Genomic DNA, 12,138 nt, shown 5'->3' on the forward strand with positions numbered 1-12,138 from the left:
CTGTCGGGTCTCGGATACCGATGCGGCCAACACCTTTGAGTAGAGCGCCTTGACAGAAGTATTTCCCCCTGGATTGTCAGCTGTGGCAGAAGGAGTGGTGGCAGGATCAACAACGCCATCGTCAACAATGTGTAGCCTTTTCACACCTCCTGTATCGTGATTATCACCTCTAAGTGCGGTAACATCTTCAATCAACCCCATTACAGAGTCACCAACTTTCTGAATTTGTGAATCTTGTTTCATCTGGATAGACTTGATGGAGTTTACCTCATTACGTAATGCCCGAATTTCCCTCAACAAACCAGTGACATCAATGTGTGTGATATCGACAGGAGGAAGATTCGATAAATCCTTTGCAACAAAATTGGGCATCTCTTCTTCTCCTATCTGTTGCAATACATTATACATATCCTGCAGGTTGTTCATTCTTTTATGTTGGCCTTGCCGGCGTATATACCTAGTGTCGGTGGCAAGTACAAAGGCCGTAGAAAGGTCGAAAAGCAACTTCTTCGCAGACTCGACATCATTGTCATTATAAAAGTCAACGCACACTTTCAACAGAGACTCCATCGGCATGATGTCCATTTTACACACCATAAAACACAGAAGCTCATTTATGACAACATCATTCTGGATGATACCGGCACTCTGGTATTCGCTAATACTTGAAGAGATTCGTGTCGTTTCTCCATTAGCCCCAGCATCACTGTATACACCAGCGTCAATGCATACACCATCATCATTATCGGATTGGTTATCGATGCCACTTTGCGAAACGCTTGCATGGGAGCCAAACCGCCTTTTATTACAATTTGGGCAAAGTATGAGGTCACCTTGAGCAGACCTAACACTGCTGGATGTAACTTTGCAGTCATCGCATCTTCGAGTCAATGGCATGATTATGCTAATCAATGAAGAACAAAGAACTGCCACTTCGAGTCACGGCCAAGTCGGAAAAAAGTCCCAAAATCACACGTTTGACGACACAAATCGACACAAATCCTTACCGCAGTTAGCAGAATCACTGCAGCATGAACTCTGCCACTTCTCCTTGGTAAATGCGGATCTCAGTAGCGACTTTGGATCGATCTGGTTCAACTAGTCAGTAGAGCACGAACGGAGCGATGTTGACACCACGGGCGCCACGGTCGACAATATATATATATATATATATATATATATATATATATATATATATATATATATTATATATATAATATATATATATATATATATATATATATATATATATATATATATATATATATATATAGAATAAAATGTAGTCTTCCCAGGGAAGAAAAGTGCTCAATACAAAAATGTAGAGCGGTATAGTATAATATAGGTAGTTTCAAGTAAGAAACTTAGACTTCGTTACACTGTGTGTTTCTGATGATTGCGTTTGCATGAAACGCACAGTGTAACGAAGTCTAAGTTTCTTACTTGAAACTACCTATATTATACTATACATAATATATATATATATATATATATATATATATATATATATATATATATATATATATATATATTTATATGTGTGTGTGTGTGTGTGTAAAATGTATATAAGATTGCGTATGCATGAATGCACGAAACACCGTTGCAAGGTTTTAGTTTCTACTTGAAACAATTTATATTTTGCTTTTTGAACAAAAGATCGGAGCTGATTCCTAAATGTCGTCGCGAAAATAAATACCCCTTATCGCATTTTTGGCCACCTTCCACCAAAAGGTTCATTCCAGGTCTCCCAAACATAAGACTTGCCACGTGGAATAGCATTTGTCTGATGATATATATTATATTTTATCATATGCCTATGCCCGTATCACTTACTCCTAGTGACGTTTAATGTAAAATATCACAAGTGATATTTACACTAAACGTCGTGATATTCACGTTAAACGTCATCAGTTTTTGCGTTGTTCCCGGAACTATAATATTTCTTTTTCAATTTAACTTGTAAACAACGTGACCGTAATTACCTTGCTTTACCCATCACGGATCAACTTCGCAAGAACGGGAAAGTGGTTTAACAAAAAACAATTAGTGACACAGTTTTATGGAAAGCGTTTATTCGGTTTTCGGCAAGAAGCCGCAGAAAATCCCTCTGACTACCTGCCATGATGCTCGACGCCACGGCGCCGATCGTCGACGGGAAAGTACGCTGCCATAGGATTATCACAGCGCAGCGTCAGTTACATCACTCGAAACATTACTGTGACATGTATTATCTGTGACATATAATCATCATATTCAATACATGAAGTTCAGCTCACGTTTAGTTTGTTTTATTTCCAAATTTCATACACATTTGAAGTGTAATTCGACCTCCTCGATCGTGCATGCAATGATGCAGCACTCGGTGCCGTTACGTACGTACGTCATTCTACGCAAGTAGTTTCGCTCGATCCTGTAAAAGAATTCTAACTTACAGTATATTTTGTATTTGTGATAGTCAGACCATAGCAGTGTGGCCGTATCCTATGTGTAGAAAAACTCCTTTGATATAAAACTTTGGACTACTGGCGTTTTATCCCTAAGGGACTGGTCAGTTTCTTCGGCCTGGGGGGGCCGGTGGATTCATGGGGGGGGGGGGGTCACCCTGTTTTTGACTTTGGTGATAGGGGGGGTCACCATGTTTTTGAAATGCCCAATAGGGGGGGTCAGTGTGTTTTTGAATTTCGACACAGGCTCATCATTGCCTAAAATGCATCGTGTCAGCCACAAATTACATCCAGTTGCATTTTCGGCGCGCCCTTCGGGCGCGTAACTTTAATAATCAGACATATTTTTCAGCACGCCCAACTTTAACATATCAGGCATACATATATCAGAGATATATGTATGTTCAATATTTTTCAGCGTGCTCTTCAAGCGCATTACTTTAATATATCAGACAATTTCAGCACGCCCTTCCTGTGCATGACTTTAATATACAAGACATATATATCAGAGATATCAGGATGTTTCATATTTTTCTCCGCGCCCTTCGGGTGCCATACTTTCATAAATCAGAGATATATGCCAGAGATATCTTGATGTTTGCTAAGTGAAAGTGTACTATTATGAAATCTGCATTTCATATGAAAAGCATGAAAAATTCCTGATACTTTTCTGTTCTCTCTATGAGAATTCAGTACGAGAAAGCAACATGCACAAATATCAATGTTACAAGAAAAGGTCATGTCAGACTCTGCACACATCAGATTTGGTTAAAATGCCTCTCTATTGTTCCTCAGGAGATTTAATTGGATGGCTGGCAAGTCTTAACACCCATCAAAATTTTTGATTTACTGCTTTTTCCTGTTTGATATTAATGATTGACATCCATTTCTGTACTACAGTTCAGGACATCTGGTTAAGCATAGAAAGTGTGAAATACATTCACAGCTCATTCAAAATGTACTGTATTCAAACTTTAAGATTGACACTTTGCAATTCCCATCTTACAACTGACATGCCAACAATTTCATTAAAACACAGAATGACTTAAAATATAAATGTATGTAAAATATAACATATATATATATATATATATATATATATATATATATATATATATATATATATATATATATATATATATATTATATATATATATTACAGTATTATATTATAACATATTACAGTTGTCGCGTGCGGGGGGGGGGGGTCACCCTGTTTTCGAATTTTGAATAGGGGGGTCACCCTGTTTCAAAATTTGGAATAGGGGGGGTCAGCCACTTTTGACGTCGGCAAAAAATAATCCACCGGCCCCCCCCAGGCCGAAGAAACTGACCAGTCCCTAACGTCGTTGAACGAACTCCACGAAATCGGCCCGACTGCAACAAGCCGATTCTGAGAATCAGGCGGCTGATTCTACGAATCAGGTGATGTTACGTGTGTAAGTGCGCATCGGTGAACACGCGCGCGGAGGTAAACAAAACATAGTTCCGCGAGAAATTTACCGAAACCGAGATGACATTCGAGGTTCAAGAGTTTCAAATTTAAGGGAACGAGTGCAGGCATATGATAAATCGGTTATCGCCCGATATCACCTCTTGGTTGGGCCGTATTTGCTGCTCGTGTGGTTGTGAGCCGCATCACACTCGTGTTCGACTCGTGTGATGCGGCTCACAACCACACTCGCAGCAATACGGCCCAACCAAGAGGTGATATCAGGCGATAACCTCATAATATTATATGACATGATATGACATGATATGATATGACATGATATCATATCAAATCATATCATATCATATCATATCATATCATATCATATCATATCATATCATATCATATCATATCTTATCATATACCCATGCCCATATTGCTACATCCTAGTGACGTTCGCCGTAAAATATCAGCCGTGATATTTCACGGTAAACGTCGAGATATGCACGATGAACGTCATCAGTTTTAGAGCTTTCCCGAACTACATTAGCAGTTTGTTGGTAAACAACGTAAACAACAAAATGGCTGCCGCTATCCGCCTGCGAAGCGATGTCGCCGACGTAAAAACTTGAAGGGCTTCGAGGAACACTAGTATTTCTGGTTGCAAAATACGGGAATATCACGTTGAGTCTTGAAATTTTTTCCCATGGTATTATTTTGGGCAAGTTCTAGCAAACATTCTGCCGTTCGCACGGCGCCGGCACTGTGCACGGTCTCCACCGAACAGATAGTGAGCGCGTGGCGTGACAGCGATGTCGCGCGCGCGACGACAGGGCTGTTGACATGGCAACTCGAAGGGTAAACTAACAAAATGGCGTCCTCTCCGCGCGAGCTCCGTGCTGTACGACGATCGAAATCAGGATAGATTTAAAAGCTGAGCAGTTTTTGATCGGGTACAGTTGTAATAGCATATTGCACCTTAAAATATTCCTGCTGTATGACGATTTTTGTATCCCGGTGTCTTTCTTCTTGGGTTTCATTGAGATATGGACGACTTGCAGCGATGTCGTGCGTGATTGTTGACATCTTCGTCGAATACTTTATGAATGAAGCCTGTTCACATAAACATTCTGATATTTATGCGCAAGGCGTAATAAAGTAAAGCCTCAAAATTTAAGGTTTTTCGTTCTATTAGTAAAAATTCCCTAAAATTATGGGCATGGGTATATGATAAATCGGTTATTACCCAATATCGCCTGTTCCTTGTGTCGTATCAGCATTCGTGTCATTTGTGCTGCGTCAGACACTCGACTTCGTCTCGTGTCTGACGCAGCACAAATGACACTCATGCTGATACGACACAGGAACAGGCGATATTGGGTAATAACCTCTAAATATCATATCATATCATATCATATCATATCATATCATATCATATCATATCATATCATATCATATCATATCATATCATATCATATCATATCCTTAACGTAATAGGAGGAACTTATCCGGAGCTATGGACTTCAGTGTGGTTTTTGTACTCCGGTATGGTGATGAATATGTACACGTTGTTACGTAACAACCCTTTGCCAACACGAAGAGAAATTGACCATGCTTTGAGCGGTATGATCTGTCGTTGTACAGGGTATCGTCCAATACTCCAGGGATTTTATACATTCTCAAAGGTAAGGAGACCATATCATATACTGAATTCATACTCCTACTTCTTTTATTTAACAAAGAAATCCGAAATAATCACTTAGGTTGTTAAAAGAATATATGGAATGAAGACAAATTTTTCTCCTTGCTTATGTGTTCACGCCTGTTTGAACTCCCCCAGGGCTCGAATAAACTTTTGAATCTGGTGGTCCGTGCTGACCACCATAGATTACATTTCGGTGGTCCAAACTTAAATTTGGTGGTCTATCAATGCAAAGTAAAATTACTTTGTAAGTTTTTACCATGCATGTTTATCATATGTCAAATAAGCAAAATCATACCAATCCAGAATCCGATAGTCAAAGGTTGAAATTCGTTTATACATGGTCAATTTTCACAAACACAGACACAAAACAACACAGAACAGACAGTGAGTACCGGTACACACAACAAAGTCAAATCCATGACAGACAGATATATGATGGACCTCTGACAAAAATGCCAAGAAGTGATGTCAGGTGTTTCGAAAATAGTAAGCGCACCCTGCCCCACATGTTGCACCCGCCATATATCAATCTGTAAGTCAAAATAGGTAGTGTTCACCAACTATAGACAGATGTCACTGATACCATCAATGATCATTTGTCGAAGATCAATCAATCATCAATGATCAATATTCAATCATCAATGATCAAGATCAATCATCAGTGATCATTAGTCACTTAGTAACTAAGTTACTTCGTAATTTTTTCTATCAACGCTGTTTTCAAACTACCCAAAACGTAGACAATTTAAGAGGTGGTCCAAACGGACCACCAAATTTTCAAATTTGGTGGTCAGAAAGGAAAAGTGGTGGTCTTTGGACGCAAGACCACCGTTAATTGCGAGCCCCGTCCCCCATGGAAGTATTATTTTTCAAAACTTCATTTGTTAAAGAACATTCAAATTTTGAAGAAGTGAGGATGTCAATTTAATTCTATTATATTCACGAATCGTTATCTCAACAAATTTGTTTCCATAGGATCTTAGTGTATTACAAAACCTTGTCATTCAATTATGGACCGAACTCAAACGATTTGCCATGTTATTGTCGATGAGGGCGTTCTACTATGTAGAACGTGTGCGCACTCCCGCTTCGTTTATCCATGGCGGGTGAGACTAAACTCATAATAGTCATATCGAGCGATCTGGTTTGTAGTCTTCTGAAAACAATATGTTATGACAGTTTTTTTCTTGGGCATGTGTGTAAATGCAGGATCTCTGATATCTAAAGGTTTATTTTTGTGTTCAGAATTACATTTGACAACAGATAATATGGTATTTTCGCTGCGGTATATACCAATGAATGGAGATACGATAGGCGTAGACTATTACTAAAAGGCAGGCATCGATATCCTACTGTAGATACACTTGTAGGTCGTTAATTTTTCAGTAGAAACTAAAGCAACAATAAGGTACATTTCGTAATGAAAATTTGAACCTAGTCAGTGTGCTTTTAGGTAACATTTAAAATTCGAGTTTGCATCAGTCTAGTTTAATTGGACGTTTGAAACAAACGTTTGAATCCGCAGTAGAAGGATCGGCAGGCCTGCGCATGCTCACTTCTCCCTCATTCATTTTCTTTAAATTTTGACCTATGATCTTGAAACTTTGCAACTCTCTAGGTTAGATTAAAATTCAAAAGGTCTGCCCGTCATTTAAAAAAAAGTCTAAATGATATTTTGTATCTCAGTTTACCGATGAAACATCATATTAATATTTACCGACATTGCGAGGAGGGGTGGAGGCACACGTGGTACATGATTTGATATGCAGGTATGTATAGCAAACATGTACAGAAAGCTTTCCACTGTGTTCGACAAAGTAGGATTAAATTTAGTTGAAATGGTGGAGCAATAATGTTTGTGAGAATGTTGAGAAACGCGACACAGAAACTTCTAACGTATATCTACTACAGTTGTATTAGTCGATTTGACAGTCCTATACCTTCAATGGTGAACCTAGAAATGGTCTTTCCTATGAAGATTTTTTGTTGATTTGTATTCATATGGGTTCCTAGAACAACTTCAGCTTAGTTGCCAGAATGACAACCTTGGGCAACTCTCGTAATTTGCATAATTCGAAATTGCCGCCAACGCCTACTGCGAATTTAACGTTTTAGCCACTTGTCCAGAAGAGTGTTACTATCGAAACACATTTTCAACGACCCTTTGCCAGCAAGTTCAAGTAAGAAGATATATTCGCCATTTTGGCGAATGAATTGCAAAAAAATTCGCCAAATTGAATTTGACTTCGCGTTTGCGAATTTGACTAGCATTACCGCGAACACTGAATGTAGTGCATGTCATTGAAACCCTAAAGTGGATTATTAGTCCCCGCGGACGAAGTCTGGCGGGGACTAATAGATTGGGTCCCATCCGTCCGTCCGCAGCCGTTTCTCAGACACCTCTGAACCGATTTTGTTCAAACTTGGCACAAAGATGAAGTACTATGGCCTACATATTCAATCCAATATGGCTGCCAGGCGGCCATATTGGATTACCCTTGAACCATATACCCTTGAACTGATTTTGTTCAAACTTGGCACAAAGGCAAAGCACTATGGCCTTTATATGCATGTACATTTATTTCACGATACAATTCAACATGGCCACGAGACGGCCACTTTGTTGCGATTTTTGGTGTCTTTAAAGCATAATTAAAACATCCCTGAACCAATTTTGTTTAAATTTGGCACAAAGATAAACTAGTATGGACTACATATGTACGCCAATTTATTTCGCGATATGATCCAATATGGTTGTGATGCGGCAATGTTCTTGCGATTTTTTGTGTCTTTGAATCATGATGAAACGTCCTTGAACCGATTTTATTCAAACTTTGCACAAAGGCAAAGTACTATGGCATACATATGCACTTCAATGTATTTTGCGATACAATCCTTTATAGCCGCCAGACGGTATTTTTTGCGATTTTTTCGTCACGGTGTCTTTGAACCATAACTGAAATGTCCTTGAATCGATTTTGTTGAAACTTGGCACAAAGGCAAAGCATTATGACCTACATATGCACGTCAATTTATTCCACGATATGATCCAATTCGGCCGCCAGGTGGCCATTTTGCTGCGATTTTTCATGTTTTTGAAGCATAATTCAAAGGTCTCTAAACCAATTTTGTTTAAACTTGGCACAAAGATAAAGCAGTATGGCATACATATATATGTCAATTTATTTTGCGATATGATCCAAAATGGTCGCCAGAGGGCCGTTTTGCTGCGATTTTTCATGTTTTTGAAGCATAATTCAAACATCCCTGACCCAATTTTGTTGAAACTTGGTACAAAGATAAAATACTATGGCATACACATGCATGTCTACTTTTTGTGATACGATCCAATATGGTTATTAGACGGCCATGTTATTTCAATTTTTGTTGTGATTTTTATGTCCTTGAACCATCCGCAAACTTATTTTGTTCAATCTAAATACAAAGCTAAAGTACTATGGCTCACACGTGCACATTGATATGTTTCATTATCTGATCTGAAATGACTGATTATCCAAACATACCCGATCCCATACCATTCTAAAAATTCCACCAAACCATGCATGTACATGCCATTGTGACACTAGAGGCATTGAGGGCATTGTCATGTGTGATGTCATCAAAACGTCCTTCATTACCAGCACAGATGGGTCATTAATTGAATGTTCTAAGATTTTTTATTTTGCAAGTCACAGACCTGACGCAAGTTGCATCAATGTCATTCCACAGCTACCTAAACACCAATGATTATAACAAAATAGACAAGCGGGGAATGTGTCATCACCGATGACTTATTCATTGTGATTTGTGGGAGGAATAAGTTTTTAAGGACATCGCATGTTTGATTATAGTGCTTAATTTTTTCAATATTATTGCTTAATCGTACTCTACTTTCTGAATAGTTTGTAAATATATTTTTTGTAAACTATAACCGACCAGGTTTCTCATTGTCAAGTTTGACAGTGTAGATGTGAATTTGGTAAATAATCTCAAAAAGTACTTCTCATCACGAATTATAATTTTAACTGGCTCCTGGAAACATACTAAGTACTGCTTACCATCCCATAGTATTAGAATACCATAACAAATCTCACAGGGTTTGACAGAAAAGGTTGGTCTGCGTCAAGAAACCCACTAGTGTTTGGTTACGATAGCTTAGAAAAATGTGACGGTCAGTTTGCTGGGATCCTTTTGAACCTCCAACTTTTCATAAAGACAATTTTAAAACATTCTTCCAAAACAACCTTATGATCAGAGCAGATTTTCACAGCAACAAGTTTTTTTTTGCAAAGGAGTTCCATAAAAGTCCCTAACTTGTAACCATGGCACCATTGGATATGAAAATAAACATGATTAAAACATTAAAATGAACGTGAGAGGCTTTACATTGCAATCAAGATTACGTTTTGATGAAATGTTTGAAAAAAGAAGAAATGTCCAAGCACAAAGATTTTGCCATTGAAACACAACACAGTGAGTTCAAATAGATATGATAAGAGGTTTTTTCAACTCAAAATACCCAGAAAGATCATGTCGATCATTTGATTCTAGTTAGAATGTGGAAAACTGTTCTTTTAACTCCCAAATGGTTAAAATGGAATTATGTCATGTTACAAAATGTGATTTTGGGCATGCAAACTGAAAATATCCTTATAAATATTTAGAGCCAGTGCTATATTTACTGTAAAGCTGTAGTATATTACACCAGGACCAAGGGAATGAAAATATGACGTAAAATCAGTTCCATTAATCTTCATCATACAAGGCAAGCAAATTGCCAGGTCCAAGAAACAGCACATGCACACATCACAGAAACAATAACATAACATAAGAACAAAATCACTGACAAAATCAATAGTAAAATCTCAAACCACTAGTTAAGTGGTTGTACAAGGTGTCCGGAAAGGGTAGGCGTACCCTGCTAGTATGCTACACCGTCAAGATTGAACTAGAGTGACAAAGTAATTGTACAGTAATTCAGCTAGCTGCAAAATTACTGTTTTGAGTCAAAGCTGTCTCTCATCATCTGAGTGACAGATTTGTCATATTTGGATACCAGATCTCCATATGTACTATAGAACTTCTTACATGATCTAACCAACCAACTTTGCGAAAATCCCTGTCTCACCAGCTTTAAGACTAATAAGCTGTGTCTCACTTGAAAGTCTTCACATGAATCACAAGCTCTACAGTATCTTAGGAGTGTGAAATGTACACACCATAAGTTGGACCCGATGGTATATTACTAGCCAAATAAGGAAAGTTAATGATTTCCAAATTAAAATCGTCGCTTTTGTCATGCAGCTTAGTATGCAATCATTTTGTCTAATTTCAAGGGATAAATCAAGGTATGACGCTGAGTTCACACTTTCTGTTGTTTCTTTAATTTCTGATTCATCTGGATAGATATGATGGAGTTTGTCTAATTTCAAGGGATAAATCAAGGTATGACGCTGAGTTCACACTTTCTGTTGTTTCTTTAATTTCTGATTCATCTGGATAGATATGATGGAGGTAATTAGAAATACCAGGATTGTTCAAACTAATGAGATCATCTATGAATATATGTGTAACCTTTTCAGATTTTGATCACTCACCGAGGTACCTAACACTTACTTGAGGTAGTGAGAGTTTGACTGTGATGATCTGTTAATAATAGCAAAACTAAGATCTATACTTTGAAAGTGCTGCCCTATCGCTTTCAAATATGATTTGCTGATTATGATGACAATATCAGTTTGCTAGTTTTAGGTCAAGTTTTAAATCCTGTTTTCTTTTTATTTAGATTTTTAGACATTATTAATGAATTGCTCTGAAATTCGTGGACACGATCTAAAAATGTTCTGCCTGAGATTAATTAAGAGTATGATAAACCTGCTTAATTGTTTAGGAACGGGTTTTTCAGACCCTGAACAAAGTGTAATATTCCAGACCATTTTTGGACAGGTGTAACTGCTAATTGACATGTCACTGGTGAAACCAACAGTGTCATTGGCATTATAGTTGGTGGCATTGACAATGAGGGCATTGAGAGCAATGTTGAAGAATCTGCAAATTACTGCTAGGGTTTGTATGCCACAAAGACTTCACTACGCTGTTTCCCGAGATTTCCCTCCCCAAGCCACCAAAATCAGTTGCTCCCATGTGGTTCAATGATCAGCCTCTAATTGCTTATCAAAAACCAAAGGCCACAGCTTATTCATTTGAAAATTTGATCGACGTTTTCACATGATAATGCTTCTAAAACGTTGTTTCGTTTTCACCATGAACCTATATTATATAAATACCACTTTTTAATTGGAATAATTTCAATTGGAATAAATTTAAATATGTTGTTGTTACGCCCTGACGATGATATTATTAAAATTAAGAAAGGAAACCTACTACACGCCAAATGCAAGCTAACCAAAAAGAGGAATGAATTTACTCTGTCATCTCTCCGGTAGGAATCATGTTGTCAAAAAAATACTGGCGGAGGAGGTTGCTGTCTTTCTGATGGTGGTCTTTGCGGCACCCAGAACATTAGCAACGGCACCCCAACTGCTAATATGAATAAA

At 38.0% G+C, this 12,138-nt stretch overlaps 1 protein-coding gene across 1 annotated transcript in view; it reads left to right on the forward strand.

Annotated features, from left to right (window-relative positions):
- The window catches only part of LOC139139920 (aldehyde oxidase 3-like), a 45,182-nt gene extending 39,752 nt beyond the window's left edge, over positions 1–5,430 (forward strand). The window contains exon 6 of the mRNA XM_070708885.1: positions 5,374–5,430. Within this exon, the coding sequence (XP_070564986.1) occupies positions 5,374–5,430 (57 nt within the window). The remainder of the gene's footprint in view (positions 1–5,373) is intronic.
- Positions 5,431–12,138: the final 6,708 nt, after the last annotated feature.

The sequence above is a fragment of the Ptychodera flava genome, chromosome 9 (assembly GCF_041260155.1).
Source record: "Ptychodera flava strain L36383 chromosome 9, AS_Pfla_20210202, whole genome shotgun sequence".
NCBI lineage: Eukaryota > Metazoa > Hemichordata > Enteropneusta > Ptychoderidae > Ptychodera > Ptychodera flava.